This window comes from Neoarius graeffei, chromosome 6 (genome assembly GCF_027579695.1).
Source record: "Neoarius graeffei isolate fNeoGra1 chromosome 6, fNeoGra1.pri, whole genome shotgun sequence".
In the NCBI taxonomy this organism is placed as follows: domain Eukaryota; kingdom Metazoa; phylum Chordata; class Actinopteri; order Siluriformes; family Ariidae; genus Neoarius; species Neoarius graeffei.
In genome coordinates this window covers 3,980,251-3,999,358 of record NC_083574.1, presented here as the reverse complement: position 1 = coordinate 3,999,358, position 19,108 = coordinate 3,980,251, and the positions used below count along the sequence as shown (strand labels likewise).

General features: G+C 44.6%; 1 protein-coding gene across 1 annotated transcript in view; it reads right to left on the bottom strand.

Annotated features, from left to right (window-relative positions):
- Nucleotides 1-982: 982 nt before the first annotated feature.
- spon1a (spondin 1a) overlaps nucleotides 983-19,108 on the bottom strand; it is a 223,906-nt gene continuing 205,780 nt past the window's right edge. Inside the window, exons 9-16 of the mRNA XM_060922817.1 lie at nucleotides 18,093-18,233; nucleotides 16,171-16,246; nucleotides 15,612-15,794; nucleotides 13,963-14,133; nucleotides 13,638-13,805; nucleotides 4,340-4,504; nucleotides 1,726-1,992; nucleotides 983-1,146 (exon numbers count right to left, since the gene is read on the bottom strand). Coding sequence (XP_060778800.1) covers nucleotides 983-1,146; nucleotides 1,726-1,992; nucleotides 4,340-4,504; nucleotides 13,638-13,805; nucleotides 13,963-14,133; nucleotides 15,612-15,794; nucleotides 16,171-16,246; nucleotides 18,093-18,233 — 1,335 coding nt within the window. The remainder of the gene's footprint in view (nucleotides 1,147-1,725; nucleotides 1,993-4,339; nucleotides 4,505-13,637; nucleotides 13,806-13,962; nucleotides 14,134-15,611; nucleotides 15,795-16,170; nucleotides 16,247-18,092; nucleotides 18,234-19,108) is intronic.

Here is a 19,108-nt window from a genome sequence, read left to right as displayed (position 1 = left end):
ACAATGCCTTGCATGAACAGGGAAAGCTCACCACGTGATGCATGACGTAGTATCTTGAATTGGGTCATGGTGAAGCAGGAAAAAATGAAGGCCAATTTACGGTCACATGGCTTTTAATTCATTAATTGTTCTATTTAAAAAAAAACAAATAAAATTGGAAGTCTGTGATTCGAATTCAGTAGCTTTCGGTCACTAAACAAAAATACTTGGGTGTCGGGGAAAATTATTTTTAGGACCTACACTTGAAAAATCTGAAAGGCAGTATAGCTTTAAAAAAAAAAAAAACTTTCTATATTTTTGTCTGGATTGTCTGTACAGTGCAAATATTAGCATTTGCAATCAGTTTTGGAAAGGAATTTGTATTAAATTGCATTTCAGAAGAACAACAATCTGAATAAAACTAATCTTGCAATATGATGGAAAGAAAAACATATGCAAGCAAAGCGTGAGTACCCCCGGGTCATCTTTATTTTGTCCTTGAGGGTGTGCAAACTTCTGCACTTAGGTTACTGCGTACAGTGTTATTTATTTTATTTTTTATTAAAATAAAGAAGGGATCAATGACAGATTTTTTTTTTCTGACTGAAAAAACCTAAATAAAAGGCGTTTTATGGACCATCGTCTGCGTTGTGTAAATGTACTAACTTACTAAATCTTACAACTTAAACGGAACATACGGAACTTTTTAATAAGCCACTTTCAGATAGAAATGTACTACAAATTAGAACTCAAATAGAACTTTAACATCAACTCTAAGCATTGCTCTGCATTTCATTTATATGACAAATTACCACTATACTACATTCTAGTAAGAAAAGGAAAAGAAAAAGTAAAAAAACTGCTGCCAACCTTAAACAGGTTGAAAGAGACCACTGAACTATAGAAAGAGAGCCATGTTCGATGCTCAATCCTACCACCCACCCCCTATCCCCCACCCCAATCCTCATTACATCAAGTCCCTTCCCACAATCCCCTGCGCCACTTAGCAGGGATGGACGTTACAGGCTCGGATCTCCTTCCTGTCCTTGCAGCTGGTTAACTGTGTGCTCTTGAATCTCTTCTTGGCTGTCATGAGCCTCTCTTGGATCCCCCCACCACAGAACTTGGTACAGTCACTCCATCCAGACCACAGCTTCATTTTGCATCCTGGAGGAAAACAAAATCACACACAGGCACTTGGTTACCTGGCAGGAACTGATGCTTCATGGATGTTCCACTAGAAACAGACAATAAAAAAAATAAAAAATACACCATTGGCAAATTCCTGCAGTGTAAGGGGAATAAAGCATTTTTGGACACACTGATAAAGGAAACTAATTCCTCTTCATGTTGTAGTTCTCGATGAATGAAGTAGTTCTTTGGTGCGCAAACATGACGGACTTGTATGACATGGATACAGAATGGAGACTACACTTTGCTGGCCATATTTTAAAACTTCCAGACAGCAGGCCATTGAAAACTGCACTCGTCTGGACTCCAAAAGGTGGAACGTCCGAGAGGACATCCAGAAAATACATGGAGAGCCACATTTAAAGAAGATCTCAACAGATGTTACATTCAATGGAGTTCAACAGAGTCTCTTGCAGCCGACAGAGAAAGATGGAGAGATCTTGTGGTCCTTTGTCCATCCCAGGGCTTGATGAGCTAACTATCTAAACTATGTTTAATGATTTGGTGCTAGCAATAACAATGGGGCAAAAGCTCAAAAGATTTACGCCATGTTACCTGCGAGCTCATCAATCCACTCCTCCCTTCCCTGGCTGTTCTTCCTCTTCTTTCTGGCTTCTTTGCGTTTCTTTCTCTCATCGCTGTTAGTGCTGACTTGATTGCACTTCCTGATCTTGCACTTCTTCCTCTGGACAATCTCAGGGCAGGCCTCGCCCCCGAACTGAGGCTCCAGCTTTATCATCCGTGTCCGGATCATGTTACCCTTCCCGCATGACTTATTACACTCGGACCACTCAGACCACTCAGACATCACACAGTCTGAAGCTGCAGAGAAAGACAGAGAGAGAGAGAGAGAGAGAGAGAGGGAGGGAGGGAGGGAGGGAGGGAGGGAGGGGGACAGAAAGAATGACAAATGATGAATTGTGTCTACCTGTTCTATTTGATGAATCTGAAGTAGGTGACCGCGATGAAACACCTATAATTGCCCTCGGTGTGCTCGGATGGTGGCTGGACACAGGAGGAAAGACACAGTGGTGCAATATTGTAAGGCTGTTTCCCATTCTGGTTGGATTGATGCACGACTCAATTATTCAGAGTTGAAAGGATGAAAAGCACATGGAATTTGGCATGTGGTCCATGGGGAAGGACATTAGGTTAAATTAAAAAGTGTTGAAAAAAGCTTGGGTAAAACCCATTACTGGAGACATTCTTTGGCAAATAGTGGCTCAGAAGGTGTTCAAAAGGGGGATTATAGGGATTTTAATGGCAAGCAGTGTGTAGGTCACTTTGAAGTCAATCCAAGTTTTACCCGAATGTGTGCCGGTGAAATGTGGAAACATGGCCACATTTCCCATAAGGATGATGTATGCACCACCCACAAAACCCCCATCCATGTTCCCTTATGGTTGTACTTTGTAGGAAAGAGCTGATAAGGCTACAGGTCTTAGGCCCCTCTTTCTATTTGGTATATCAATCTGATAGCTCCAGCCATCAAAGTTTCTAGGGAAGAATTACAGTAGCAGTTCCCTGTCGCCTTCTACTGGATTATTATAGAGGTGTTCTTCTCTCAACTATTCACACACATGTTCACACACACGTTCACACCTACAGGCAATTTAGGGCAGCCAGTTAACCTCTTTGGATGGTGGGGGAAACCAGAGCACCCGAAGGAAGCCCACACAGACATGGGGAGAGCATGCAAACTCCACACAGAAAGACCACTGATGACTACTGGGCTTGAACCCAGACCCTTCTCGGTGTGAGGCAACAGCGCTAACCACTACACCACCATGCCAGCCTTTAGGCCCCTAAATATATGAATTACTCCTTCATCTTCAATAACTGCTTTGTCCTAGTCAGGGTCATGGTGGCTCCAGAGCGTATCCCAGTACCACTCAGTGTGAGATGGGAATGCACACACGGGAGTAATTTAGGGTAGTTAGTTCAATTAACAACATGCTTTGGGGAAAGAAAATGGAGAACCCAGAGGTTTTGAAGACTTGGGATCTGTAGAGACCTCAAGAAGACCACAGGACTTCTGTCTTCCAGTATAATGCTGGAAAGAGTGGTCAGATCTTTTCCACTAATGAGCTGTATCATGAAACCTGGACTGTCACTTCAAGATTGGCTTGATGAGTCCCATATGTTTCCTTGTTGCCAAGCTATCAGGTGTAAGACATACACAAGGGCACAAGCCTGGTCAAGAAATCAAGTCGAGTCAATTTATTTTTATCACGCCTTCAACAATAGACATTATCGCAAAGCAGCTTTACAGAAAAATTAGGATTTTAAACATATGAACTCCTATACATTTATCCCTAATAAGCAAGCAAGGAGATATGAAGAACCAGCTGTTGCCCATGCATCAGGTCCCACCCCTTCTACATCACTTGTTTTGACCAAGCTAAAGGCAAGGGCCAGTAGAGCTTAGTGGGTGGGTGAGTGGGTGGGGCTTAGGGGAGCAGAGCAAGTTAGGCTGTGAAAAGGAGCAAGTAAGATGATTGGGTGCATGTAGGGCTTCCATCCATCCATTATATGTAGCCACTTCTCCTGTCCTACAGGGTCGCAGGCAAGCTGGAGCCTATCCCAGCCGAGTATGGGTGAGAGACGGGGTTCACCCTGGACAAGTCGCCAGATCATTGCAGCGCTGACATATACAGTAGAGACAAACAACCATTCACACTCACATTCACACCTATGGGCAATTTCGAGCCACCATTTAGCCTAACCACATGTCTTTGGATTGTGGTGGAAACCAGAGCACCTGGAGGAAACCCATGCAGACACGGGGAGAACATGCAAACTCCACACAGAAAGGCCCCCGTCGGCCACTGGGCTCGAACCCAGAACCTTCTTGCTGTGAGGTGACAGTGCTAACCACTACACCACCGTGCCGCCCAGTTATAATTATGAACCACAAAAGCGCATACATGTCCACAACCTAATACTATAAATTGTATATAAACTGCAGTGAAACCAATACATAATTGATTTTATTTTCAGACAAACTAGCAGTCGATACATTCCTTTGTGCTGGATTACTCTACCAGCCAAGACACAAGACTATTACATTAACACTAAAACTTTAAAATATGCTCACTCGCCTGTGTCGTGCCTGCAGTAAATACAGCTGTATCATGTTATAATTGTAGTTTGTGTGTGTGTTGCTCACGGCACTCTGGCAGCATGCATTTCTCCACTTGTTCCAGCTCTTCGCTGCACTCTCCCAGCTCCACCGGGGATTTGAGTATGCGCTGCCGAGTGCGAGTTCCTTTACCGCATGTCACACTGCAGTCACTCCAATCAGACCACGGAGACAACAAGCATGGGATGGTATCTGTCAAAACAAAACATCCATCTTCACCACAGGAACAGAGTTAAAACATGCTGTCAAAACAAGAGTTCCTTGCCCGTACTTTATACTCTTGAGAATTGTCAAACTCTATCAGCTTTAGTGTCGATAGACGGGAAGTAAGCGGTGTACATTCCATTCAAGGCATTTACAGTCTACTGTTTTTATTCCATCATTTATGAAGTGCAGTGGATGGAGTCAAAACAAGTCACAAACCGGACAAAAACATGACGAAGAAACCTTTTGTCTTTATATACTGAAGAAGAAGAAATCTTTATTCGTCACATGCACACTTCAAGCACAGTGAAATTCATCCTCTGCATTTAACCCATCTGAAGCAGTGAACACACGCACACACCCAGAGCAGTGGGCAGCCACACCAGAGCGCCCGGGGAGCAGTCAGGGGTTCGGTACCTCGCTCAAGGGCACCTCAGCCCAAGGCCGCCCCACGTCAACCTAACTGCATGTCTTTGGATTGTGGGGGAAAATGGAGCACCTGGAGGAAACCCATGCAGACACGGGGAGAACATGCAAACTCCACACAGAAAGGCTCTCGCCAGCCGTTGGGTTAGAACCCGGGACCTTCTTGCTGTGAGGCGACCGTGCTAACCACTACACCACTGTGCCACCCGAATAATGAGTATTAACTTATAACAGTAACAATATGTTATTTAAAATTGAACTAAAATGAAAAACTTTTTGTCAGGCTCCTTACACCATCAATTAGCATTTTTAAACGTTAGAAATATGTTATATTGAATATATTGTATATATTATATGAAATATTATTGTATATACAGTAGAAGGCAACTGGACTTGCTTGAAATCCTTGAAGACGTTTCACTTCTCATCTGAAAGGCTTTTTCAGGTCTGTCTGACTAGTGGGGAGTTCCAGGTATTTATCCTCTAGTGGACCAAAAGCAACCCTAAGGAGTCATTGAGGTCACATGAGTTGTTGACCCTCTCAGTCATCCTGTAGGGTCCCTGGAGGCCGGGTGTGAATGGTGTTAGCAGCCTAGAGGGTTATTAGGGTGATTGTTTCATTTCCCCAATGTACAGGTGTGTGCATTCCTCACTGCACTGAGGTTTTTCACCTGACGTCACAGGGTCACGTGACGCCCCGGTGTCCGACATTTTGAAGGTCAAGCTAGCTAATGTCAACAACATACTAGCTAGTATGTTACTGTAGCAATGTTTACGTTCGGTCATTTGGATGACTGTTAAAACCTTTCAGTCTCAAGTTTTTCCTTGACTGTATTTACTAGTTTACTGTAATTATGATCCGGCAGCTATTTACACCAGATCCAGTGTAAATAGCTGCCGGAGCACGCTCCGGCTTGCTCCCCCTCAAATTAAGCAGCGCGCTCCGGCTTGCTCCCCCTCAAATTAAGCAGCGCGCTCCAGCTTGCTCCCGGAGTGCTCCGGCCGAGGTTCCGGAGCGCGCTCCGGCTTGCTCCCCCTCAAATTAAGCAGCGCGCTCCGGCTTGCTCCCGGAGTGCTCCGGCCGAGGTTCCAGAGCGCGCTCCGGCTTGCTCCCCCTCAAATTAAGCAGCGCGCTCCAGCTTGCTCCCCCTCAAATTAAGCAGCGCGCTCCAGCTTGCTCCCGGAGTGCTCCGGCCGAGGTTCCGGAGCGCGCTCCGGCTTGCTCTCCCTCAAATTAAGCAGCGCGCTCCGGCTTGCTCCCCCTCAAATTAAGCAGCACGCTCCAGCTTGCTCCCGGAGTGCTCCGACCGAGGTTCCGGAGCGCGCTCCGGCTTGCTCCCCCTCAAATTAAGCAGCGCGCTCCGGCTTGCTCCCCCTCAAATTAAGCAGCGCGCTCCAGCTTGCTCCCGGAGTGCTCCGGCCGAGGTTCCGGAGCGCGCTCCGGCTTGCTCCCCCTCAAATTAAGCAGCGCGCTCCGGCTTGCTCCCGGAGTGCTCCGGCCGAGGTTCCAGAGCGCGCTCCGGCTTGCTCCCCCTCAAATTAAGCAGCGCGCTCCAGCTTGCTCCCGGAGTGCTCCGGCCGAAGTTCCGGAGCGCAATCCGGCTTGCTCCCCCTCAAATTAAGCAGCGCACTCCGGCTTGCTCCCGGAGTGCTCCGGCCGAGGTTCCGGAGAGCGCTACGGCTTGCTCCCCCTCAAATTAAGCAGCGCGCTCCGGCTTGCTCCCGGAGTGCTCCGGCCGAGGTTCCGGAGCGCGCTCTGGCTTGCTCCCCCTCAAATTAAGCAGCGCGCTCCGGCTTGCTCCCCCTCAAATTAAGCAGCGCGCTCCGGCTTGCTCCCCCTCAAATTAAGCAGCGCGCTCCGGCTTGCTCCCGGAGTGCTCCAGCCGAGGTTCCAGAGCGCGCTCCGGCTTGCTCCCCCTCAAATTAAGCAGCGCGCTCCAGCTTGCTCCCCCTCAAATTAAGCAGCGCGCTCCAGCTTGCTCCCGGAGTGCTCCGGCCGAAGTTCCGGAGCGCGATCCGGCTTGCTCCCCCTCAAATTAAGCAGCGCACTCCGGCTTGCTCCCGGAGTGCTCCGGCCGAGGTTCCGGAGCGCGCTCCGGCTTGCTCCCCCTCAAATTAAGCAGCGCGCTCCGGCTTGCTCCCGGAGTGCTCCGGCCGAGGTTCCGGAGCGCGCTCCGGCTTGCTCCCCCTCAAATTAAGCAGCGCGCTCCGGCTTGCTCCCCCTCAAATTAAGCAGCGCGCTCCGGCTTGCTCCCGGAGTGCTCCGGCCGAGGTTCCGGAGCGCGCTCCGGCTTGCTCCCCCTCAAATTAAGCAGCACGCTCCAGCTTGCTCCCGGAGTGCTCTGGGAGCAAGACGGAGCGCGCTGCTTAATTTGAGGTGGAGCAAGCCGGAGCGCGCTCCAGCAGCTATTTACACTGGATCCGGTGTAAATAGCTGCTGGATCATAATTACAGTAATCTAGTAAATACAGTAAAGGAAAAACTTGAGACTGAAAGGTTTTAACAGTCATCCAAATGACCGAACGTAAACATTGCTACAGTAACATACTAGCTAGTATGTTGTTGACATTAGCTAGTGCTAACAGCTAGCTGCTAGTACACTGCTACAACACAGACACCGACCCTAATAATACAGTTCTTGGTCATTGCCTGGTAACAGCAAATTTATAACGGGCCATGTCTCAACAGACTAAGAAGTTATTTCAATGACATTTAATAACATTTTGTTTATCCTGAGGACCGAAAGTAAATGAAAATGTGAACAAACCTTAGCTGTAATGAGATGGCGACCACCGGCTCCAGGGACGACCCGCTGATGTAGGCATGTTACCCAGCCTGACACAAAATATTTGTAGGCATCCAAACTCTTATACGCTTTCAGATCAATACCTGTGTATGGCGATGGGTTTTTAACGACATAGGTATACAGATCATGTGGGCCGAAGTCAGGTAAAGACGAGGGCTTCATGTACTTCCGTACGTCAGTGAACAATCCTGGTGGAAGCAGGTAAACGTCGTTCTCTAAGCCTGCTAACCTCAATTTTTGCAAATACCTCTCCCTCTGCTCGCCCTGTAAATGCCCTACGTCGCTGGATAGTGAAGGTGTTTTCTGCATCTCGCTCCTTTTTCTTTTATGTTTTTCGTTTGTCGCCTTCCTCGCATTCAAACTGATTCGAGCCGTGACCTCCAAAATGGCAGCCTCACATGACTTGGTCATGTGGGTGAAAAACCTCAATTGACCAACCACTTCACAAGTACATGGCTCAGCACAGGAGAGCTAGTGCCTCAGGCCAGGACTCTGCAGTCTATCTTCATCTCAATAACAAATGACACTTGTTTCAGGACTGGATTGTATACAGTTTAGCCAGAGAAGACCAGTGGTTTTAGCAGCCTTGAGAGTCATTAGGGTGATCTGTGGGTCGTTGGCTCTCTCTGCCATTATGCAAGTAGTTGAAGTCAGCTGAATCTTGGGATACATCCACACGACAATGGCAACGAGATGTTATTTAAAATATATATCGTGTCCAAATGGGCAACGATCAGTAAAATATCAGGTCCATATGGCAACGCAACACTTGCTGAAAAAAATGCAATACACATGCCATACCTCTAGGGGCGCTGTAAGACGGTCCCTTCGGAGACACCAGAACAATAGAAGAAGTAAGGACGCATGCGCATAAACTATTATGCGCGAGACTTCATATTAGCCACAAAGTCAGAAAAATCTGTTCGTAAAATTACGTTATAATGACCAAATACAATGAAAAGTATTTTTCCAGTCTCACCTGTGAAAGGTAATCCCATGTGATCTCGTTTGGACGGCAAACCTGTTGGTACAGTTAAACGCAGCTAATCTTTATTCTCCGCTTTGACCCATCCAATGTGGCGGTGAGGATGACGTATGATTCTACGCGGAAGGCGGCGTCTTTAATGGTCCGGAATAAATTGAATACTACACGTTGATGGATTAATTTGTTGTTTCTCACCTGTGAAAGGTAATCCCATGTGATCTCGTTTGGACGGTAAACCTGTTGGTACAGTTAAACGCAGCACATGAATCTTTATTCTCCGCTTTGACCTATCCAATATGGCGGCGAGGATGACGTATGATTCTACGCTGAAGGCGGCGTCTTTAATGGTCCAGAATAAATTGAATGCTACACGTTGATGGATTAATTTGCTCCTCTACGCCCTTTTTGAGGAATGTATTGTAGGACTAAAACCAACATCTGAAGAGGTGAGATCGCTCCTTTTTTTCCCCTATTTTTGCTGGCAGGATTGACTCTGCCCTAAGGGCAGAGTCTCTCTCTCTCTCTCTCTCTCTCACTTTGCACCATTACACAATAAATCTTCACAGTGAAAAATATTTTGTAAGCGCGTTTCATGAACCAAGTTATAGGATTTGTTGACAACTCGCATCGCATCGCAATGAGAAGATCATTGGCACTACTGGTGTTAAGAATCAGACCATTTCATAAATGAATATTTTGCTGTAGAGCTGCAGTGTTTGTACAATTGCATGTTTTTGCTTCACTATTACTGTCACTATTCTGCTTCTTGCATTACTACTGTGAACTAACACTGAACATAATAATAATAATAATATCCAAGCTCGTGTTTCACTCTCACTAGTGCTCTGTAAGGCTTTTTCCTGGTGATATCCTGGTGATATTTGTTACACTTCTACCCGGCGTGAAGCACTCACAGTCATGTGGTTGTGACGTCATCGTAAACAAATCCGTTCTACTCATCCAGACGACTTCACAACGGCAACGTTGCCAGATCTTTCCACTCTGGAACCCGTTCTCAAAAAGATTGCGTTTTGGGCACCCAAAACGCCGGTGCCGTGTGGACGCCAGGCCTAAACGATAAGCAATTGTATCGGAGTCACCTGAATCCGTTGCCGTGTGGACAGGGCCTTGGTGTGGATGTGTATTCAGTTTACTGAGGTGGGGTTTACATTAGACCGTATCAGCGGATCATCAGATTAACGTTTTTAAAACGATTAGTGTGCACACAGCAACGCCAATACACGATTCGCGTGCACATAGCAACGCCAATACACGGATACGCTCGGCTCCGCAGGCATCCTGCGCTCCAAATCACTCCGCCCTGAACAGTGAGTGCCCTCTGGAGGGTGCGCACTCCGGCCCTGCGCAGCTCACAGAGCGCGCGAGTGAAGTGCACAAGCAGTGATTCGGGACTGAGCCGCTGTGTGTGAGATCTCAGTGCATATCGGGCATGCGCGTCACTTACCACTTGCAAGTGGAAGGATGGCAAGCCTAAAGACAATCATAACTACACAATGGGCAGTATTTGCATCAGTATTTGCAGTATTTTCATACTTTTATACTCTTTAATGAAAGGTGATACAAGGCGGAAGTCTGCGCCGTTTTTCAGCAGTCGCGTCACATGACCAACGCCAGTGAATCAGGAAGGTGGATGTCACAGTGACGTTGTCCAATGACGACGCCAGCTAGAGATCAGCGCAGCGTATCCGCGTATTCTCAATGTTTACACAGCACCGGACCAGACACGATCTGGATTGAATACGTGGACCCTGGCGGATTCCCGTTTCCCGGCGTTTCCAGGCGTTTTAATGTAAACGGACAGTGCATCCTCGAAGAAAACGAGACAGATACGATCTAATGTAAACTTGGCCTGAGATGTGTGCCAAGGACTGCATTGAAGGTGTTTAAGTGGTGTCTCAGACCACCTCCTTTGTTCAGTGATGGTCATTCCAGATTGACAAAGATAACTTCTTTTACCCCTCTTTCAAACCACTGGTCTTCTCTGGCTAAAATGCATACATTGCAGTCCTGAAATGAGTGTCCTTCGTTACTGAGCTGAAGATAGACTGCAGATCCCTGGCCTGAGGCACTGGCTCTCCTATGTTGAGCCATGCGCTTGTGAAGTGGTTGCTCAGTGGAGTGAGGAATGCACACACCTATACATTGGGGAAATGAAACAATCACCCTAGCGACCCTCTAGGCTGCTAACACCATTCACGCCTGGCCTCCAGTGACCCGAACAGTTACAGGATGATTGGGAGGGTCAGCGACCCATGTGACCGCAACGACTCTTCTTAGGGTTGCTTTTGGTCCACTAGAGGATAAATACCTGGAACTCCCCACTCGTCAGACAGACCTGAAGAAGCCTTTCGGATGAGAGGTGAAACATCTTCAAGGATTTCAAGCAAGTCCAGTTGCCTTCTTTAGCACCTATGGATGACTAAGGCCCTGTCCACACGGCAACGGATTCAGGTGAATCTGATAAAAATTTTTTATCGTTTCGGCCTGGCGTCCACACGGCACCGGCGTTTTGGGTGCCCCAAAATGAAATCTTTTGAGAACGGGTTCCAGAGTGGAAAAATCTGGCAATGGAGCCGTTGCAAAGTCGTCTGGATGAGTAGAACGGATTTGTTTATGATGACGTCACAACCACATGTGCTTCATGCCGGGTAGAAGTGTAACAAACTCGATGCGAGTTGTCAACAAATCCTATAACTTGGTTCATGAAACGCGCTTACAAAATATTTTCACTGTGAATATTTATTGTGTAATGGTGCAAAGTGAGAGAGAGAGAGAGAGAGAGAGAGAGAGAGAGAGAGAATAGCCCTTAGGGCAGAGTCAATCCCGCCAGCAAAAATAGGGAAAAAAAAGGAGCGATCTCACCTCTTCAGATGTTGGTTTAAGTCCGACAATACATTCCTCAAAAAGGGCGTAGAAGAATAAAGTAATCCATCAACGTGTCGCATTCAATTTATTCTGGACCATTAAAGAATTCTGGAGGATATCAGAATGTTGGCGTACTGGCTTCCATCTACCCCCGTTCATTCCTCTTTCCACATGTCCATTCAAAAAATGAGCACGTGATTTAAAGGCACTATATCCATAGGATAGGGAGTGAGAAAGTGTGTGCGTGTGACAGGGATAGTCACTGTGCGCATGCGCAGTTATGCGCATGCGTCTACTTCTATTGTTCTGGTGTCTCCGATGGGACCGTCTTACAGCGCAGCTAGAGGTGTGGCATGTGTATTGCATCATTTTCAGCAAGTGTTGTGTTGCCATATGGACCTGAAATTTAACTGATCCGTTGCCCATGTGGACGCGATATTTAAAAAAAAAAAATCTCGTTGCCGTTGTCGTGTGGATGTAGCCTAAGGCTCTGTCCAAAATCACTCACTCATTCATTACTCCCTACTCACTATCTAGAGAATTCTATATAGATGATTATATAGTGAGCTCAATGGTTAAAAAAACAACAACTTTGGGACACTACTCTGCCATGCCGTTATTTACATCACTACTGTTGCACAATTAAAAAGTGCCAGATCAATCAGCTGGTGGGTTTTCAAAATAATAAATACATGCAAATGTACATGCATTTATCATAAATTCATGTTATACTGAGCGTATTTCCCACATTAATAAATACAAAGTGCTTTGTGTCTGCTGCATCTTTCAGTTCTTTTAAATCAAGGCTGAATCCTTTCTTTCTTCTTTGCCGCTGCCTTTTATTAAATTAAATTTGAGGCTTTTGATTAATTCCTCGCTCTGCACTCTAACTTTTATTCTTTTATTTTATCTGTCTTATTCTATTTTAGCTGATTTTCTGTTCTCTTACTATTTTTAATTGCACTTGAATATGCGTTCATGTGTTTCTTCCTCTGTCTTTTCACCCCAACACACGACCGCAATGCATGATTATATATATATATATATATATATATATATATATATATATATTGCTTGGTTAGTGCCCATCTAAAGGTTCACTACTTTTCACGGTGCATTGTGGGATCCTATGAGTCCATTATCTATATAGGGTGTAATAATTCACACTATAGTGTACATTCGGACAGCACGACAAAATGGCGAACTCACTATACCGTACACTCCACTATATCGTGAGTAGTGAGTAATTTTGGATACAGTATAAGGGAATTTGGCTTCCATCAAACTCACCTTTATTTTTGTTTCCCGGTTAATCAGGAAGTCATGGCTTACAGCTTGAAAGTTCCTACACACACCAATCAACTCGAACACTCAAACACTATCATTTCCAGGGGTGCCAATAACAGTAGCATGTTTTTTTGTTTGTTTTTTTCAATAATTTTCTTGATGAGGGATTTGTTTTTCTTGGAATAAATGTATTTCAGTTAAAGGTTGGATTTTTCTCATTTTTTTTCAATGTGAGATGAAACGACTTCACCTAAATGTGGATTTTTTTTCGAATCCTTTTTATTAATCTTTACTGGGGTGCCAATAATTGTAGAGAGCACTGTACCAGTATATATTTCACTCTCTGCTTCTGTGTTTTTAGCAAGTCATATTTTTGCTTCACTTTATTTTGCCACTGATTTTATTGTAGCTTTCTCAAGTTTCTCATTTATTTTTTATTTCATTTTTATTTATTTTTTCTCAGACATGTGACTCTTTACTGTAAAATGACTTTGAGTTATACTTTAACATGCCTGAAGTGTGATACGTATATAAATAGTAAGATATAAATGTATTATTGTTGGTGTTGTTGGTGTTATATTACATTTCCATAAGGAATTAAATTAAAATTAATTCTTGATTCTACTGTAAGGGCAATCAATCATAAGCCTCAAACTTTACATTAAATATTGTACCTAAATATAACATAAATATGAAATTATTTGTTTGTACGCATGCACGTTTTAACTTACGACACTCAGGCATCATGCACTTCTCCACCTCGACCACCTCAGCCCCACAGATGGATCCATCAGACGGAGGCATTTTGACCATACGCTCTCGCCGCTTCGTGCCCAGCCCACAGGTGGCGCTGCAGGTGTCCCATTCACCCCATTCAGTCACGAGACAACTGCTAGGAGCTACACAACATAACATTTATAAATGCACTGTGTTTATTTACAAAAAGCTGGAACATTTTGCAATCTGGTAAGACAATATCAGTTTAATTGCCAAAAATCTTTGCATGTAAATCTTTTAGTAAAACCTAACGATATAAATGAGGAAGTATTTCCTCACAGCAGTCCTGGTTGACGGTGCACGGCTCGGTCTCCTCGGTGGGGAGGGTGCACGCAAAACCGTCTTCAGGAAACTGCTTTACGTAGCGTTCTCTGGACCGAATGCCCGCTCCGCACGACACGCTGCATGGAGACCATGTGATCCACTCTGACATCATACACGTCGATGCGTCTACCACAGGGAGAAAAGAAAAAAAAACTGAGAATAAAATTATAGAATAGAATAAGAATAAAATAGATATTTAGCCCCTGTCTAAAAGCAGAGTTCCTGAGCAAAATATTTACAAGGGGAAAAAAAAAATCCCCCTGAATAGAATAATAATATTACAGCACCATGAATGAACCATCGAATTGTGTTTTTCACCTCAATAAATCACTGTATTGTCTTGTGACATTATTGTGAGACCAATAAATAATGAGATGCGCATCATAGTTACGATACATACGGTATTTATTCCTTTCTTTGACGCCGCATGCCATGCGCCAGAAACAACACCATGACATTTATTATGCTGTGACTCTGCTGGGTGCCTGGGGGACAGCAGTGAACCAGCGCTTTCACTTTACATCATGACTGTAGAGTTACCATCCAATTTCACACTCTATACGTCAAACAGTCATCTAGTTTCATCTGTCACGTCCACGCTCGAGCAGCACCATTAGGACTAATGACCATGCACCTGTTCCTGATTAGAGCTCAATCACAGCACGGACATTTATATAAGGACTCTCAGACTTTGCGAAAGCCTTGTATTTTGTGTTGTTTTTCTGGTTTTGACCCTGTTTGTGTTTTTGGACTGTGAGTATTGGATTGTATCCCTCTGATATCCTGTCTGTGCCTCGCTCCACCACTGCCTGTTTTCCGACTCGTTTTGGATCTGTTTGCGAGCGTGTTTTCAATAAAACTCTTCTTGTGATTACATCCGTCTCTCGCCCTTACGACACAAACTGTCAACTGTCCAACAAGCGAGCGGACTCATAAAACTGTTTTAACTCGTTTTATATGAAACTGTTGTGAATATTTTCTGTAAAATGTGTTAGTAAATAAATAACCCCACGTTATTTATTTATTTATTTATTTATTTAAATAAGTGCTGGATAAAAACCCATCTATCTTATGGAAATAAAGAAACACATTTTGTTGTCCGGTGGTCAGGTATGTATGAGATACGCCGCCTTGCACTTATAATCGGGTTTCCTGTGGTGGTACACAGACGTATGGATGTCACACGGTCACAAAAGCCATCAAAAATCAGGTTGATGCTTTACCATATTCTCTTAAGTATGAAGCTCTGCTATAAACTCAGAATATTACTGTACAACAAAACATATTATTGAGTATTGTTATTCTGAGAAATAGAGCATGAACCCATGAACCCTGAGACCACTGAATTTAAAAAAAAAAACTATGAAACATAAATCTGAGAATATTTAGACTTAAACCTCTCATATTTAGTGTAATTTCAACGTTTTCTGATGTGTGAGATATGAGAAGCTGGATAACTCAGAACAGCGAGATTAGTCGTATTGTATCACAGATCAGCTGCACATCACCTTAAAAAAAGACATGGTTCATGGAGAAAGTGTCTGTGTGTGTGTGTGTGTGTGTGTGTGTGTGTGTGTGTGTGTGTGTGTGTGTATGTGTGATACCCTCATCACTGCAGCCGGGCCCCATACATGGCTCAAAGTCCTGTGTGTGTGGACAGGGGACGCTCAGGTCCAGCTGAGCCTTCAGCATCCTCTGCCTCATCCGCTTTCCTTTCTCGCAGGTGGAGGAGCTGCAGGCCGACCACGGAGACCAGTTGGAGTAAATACATGTCTCCGGAGTGTCGTCTGAACGAGTGAAAAGGACAGAATGAAACTGCGAGTGAAATCACGACATCCTGAATATTCCAAACACCAACATGAAGAAATCAACTGAAACACAAGCACTGCTGAGTTCTGGATTGTGATTGGTCAGAAGGGGTTGATTAATTTTCTAGAACAGCAGCTCTGACAGTAGTGCAGCTGCTTATCACAGGTTTATGGGTTATTAATGCTCTCGTTTTAAGACGTTGTTATCGTTTCTATAGTAACAGCTCAATCACAGCAGATGATCAAAACAGTGTAATTGTCGATATGGTGAAGTCCAGCATCAGCGCTGTAACAGTCAGAGGTAAAGCTGTAACTTCTAAACCAAGCTCCTGGTGAAGACGATGAAAACACAGACCTTCTTCTTTCTCCTCCTGAGCGATGTCTGCCACGATGTCGTCAACGTTATCAGGAACGATGTTGCACTGTTCACCCTGAAAACAATGAAACACAAATCTATAGAGTGAAAGTTAAACTAGAAGGTTAAAAGTTACACGAGTCAATTAAGGTAAAATTAGTGAATTAAATTTGTGAATTAAGGATAATTAGTCAGTGAAAGTTAAATGAGTGAGTGAAAGTTATATGAGTCAATTAAGGTCAAATTAGTGGATGAGGTTAAAGGAACAGTCCACCGTACTTCCATAATGAAATATGCTCTTATCTGAATTGAGACGAGCTGCTCCGTACGTCTCCGAGCTTTGCGCGACCTCCCAGTCAGTCAGACGCAGTCAGACGCGCTGTCACTCATGTTAACAATGTAGCTAGGCTCAGCATAGCCAATGGTATTTTTTGGGGCTGTAGTTAGATGCGACCAAACTCTTCCGCGTTTTTCCTGTTTACATAGGTTTATATGACCAGTGATATGAAACAAGTTCAGTTACACAAATTGAAACGTAGCGATTTTCTATGCTATGGAAAGTCCGCACTATAATGACAGGTGTACTAACACCTTCTGCGCACTTCGGCAGCGCATTGATACCTTCACCGAGCTCAGTATCAATGTGCTGCCGAAGCGCGCAGAAGGTGTTAGTACGCCTGTCATTATAGTGCGGACTTTCCATAGCATAGAAAATCGCTACGTTTCAATTTGTGTAACTGAACTTGTTTCATATCACTGGTCATATAAACCTATGTAAACAGGAAAAACGCGGAAGAGTTTGGTCGCATCTAACTACAGCCCCAAAAAATACCATTGGCCATACTGAGCCTAGCTACATTGCTAACAGGAGTGACAGCGCGTCTGACTGCGTCTGACTGACTGGGAGGTCGCGCAAAGCTCGGACAGGTACGGAGCAGCTCGTCTCAATTCAGATAAGAGCATATTTCATTATGGAAGTACGGTGGACTGTTCCTTTAAACTAGAGAGTGAAGGTTAAATTACAAGTTTAAAAGTTACACAAGTCAGTTCAGGTTAAATTAGTGAATTAAGGTGGAACTAGTTAGTGAATGTTAAACTAGAAAGTGAAAATTAAACTCAAGAGTGAAAATTAAATTAGTGAGCGAAAGTTACATGAGTGGGGTGGCACGGTGGTGTAGTGGTTAGCGCTGTCGCCTCACAGCAAGAAGGTCCGGTTTCAAGCCCCATGGCCGGCGAAGGCCTTTCTGTGTGGAGTTTGCATGTTCTCCCCGTGTCCGCGTGGGTTTCCTCCGGGTGCTCCGGTTTCCCCCACAGTCCAAAGACATGCAGGTTAGGTTAACTGGTGACTCTAAATTGAGCGTAGGTGTGAATGTGAGTGTGAATGGTTGTCTGTGTCTATGTGTCAGCCCTGTGATGACCTGGCGACTTGTCCAGGGTGTACCCCGCCTTTCGCCCGTAGTCAGCTGGGATAGGCTCCAGCTCGCCTGCGACCCTGTAGAACAGGATAAAGCGGCTACAGATAATGAGATGAGATGAGGTTAAATGTGTCAGTGAAGGTTAAAGTATAAAGTGAAAGTTAAACTAGAGAGTGAAGGTTAAATTAGTGAACAAAAGTTACACTAGTCAATTAAGGTTAAATTAGTGAATTAAGGTTAAACTAGTTATTGAAAGTTAACCTAGGACAGTAAAGAGAATCTTTACTGAAGGGTAACCTAGTTAGTGAAAGTGAACCCTTTTTTCAGGAAACCCATTCTTAATTTAGTTTCAACATTTTTTTTTCTTTTGTTGTTTTTGACTCTCATCTGCCCATCCTTGAAAGGTTAGAAGTCTCTGCTACTGCCTCCTGCGCACTGCTCAGCTTCACTCCGAAAAGCTCTGAAAGTGAAAATGAGAATATAAAATATCTAAATGTCAGGACACACCTTGCGGGCAATTCTCTCCACCACCACCCTGGCCACTGGAGTTATAGCGCCGCCCTCTGGGTCATAAAACGGGCTCTGGGGATGATCCAAACTCGTAAGAGGACGAATCTTCTCCTGAGGAAGCGCCGGCTTGTTGGGAGACTGAACAAAGAAAAGACGGGATGAAGGAAGAACATCATTTCCTGTACAATAATCATCACATCCTCATCTCATTCTCATTATCTGTAGCCGCTTTATCCTTCTACAGGGTCGCAGGCGAGCTGGAGCCTATCCCAGCTGACTACGGGTGAAAGGCGGGGTTCACCCTGGACAAGTCGCCAGGTCATCAAAGGGCTGACACATAGACACAGACAACCATTCACACTCACATTCACACCTACGCTCAATTTAGAGTCACCAGTTAACCTAACCTGCATGTCTTTGGACTGTGGGGGAAACCGGAGCACCCGGAGGAAACCCACGCGGACACGGGGAGAACATGCAAACTCCGCACAGAAAGGCCCTCGCCGGCCACGGGGCTCGAACCGAGGACCTTCTTGCTGTGAGGCGACAGCGCTAACCACTACACCACCGTGCCGCCCTCATCACATCCTATCAATTATTAATTAATTATTTAAATAATCAGCAGGCTCTAACGCTACAGGAAACAAACAAACCCTAAACCCATGATTTCTGTCTTTGATTACTGAATATTATTGAATACAGTGTCTCCTCCACAGCACCAGCAGGTGGCAGGATCATCCTGAGATCATCGGCTCTGGGGCTCCGGCAGAATCCCAACTCATCACTCCACAGATCTATCTATCTATCTATCTATCTATCTATCTATCTATCTATCTATCTATCGATCTATGTTTCAGATGTTCTGTTTTTATTAGTTTATCATTGAGATGCTGAAAATCAAATCTCACCTTTCGCCTGTGAGTCCAGATCAAAGGAAAACTGATAAAAATAACATTAAAGAAAATGAAATCAAAATGATTAATCTTTAAATTATTATTATTATTATTATTATT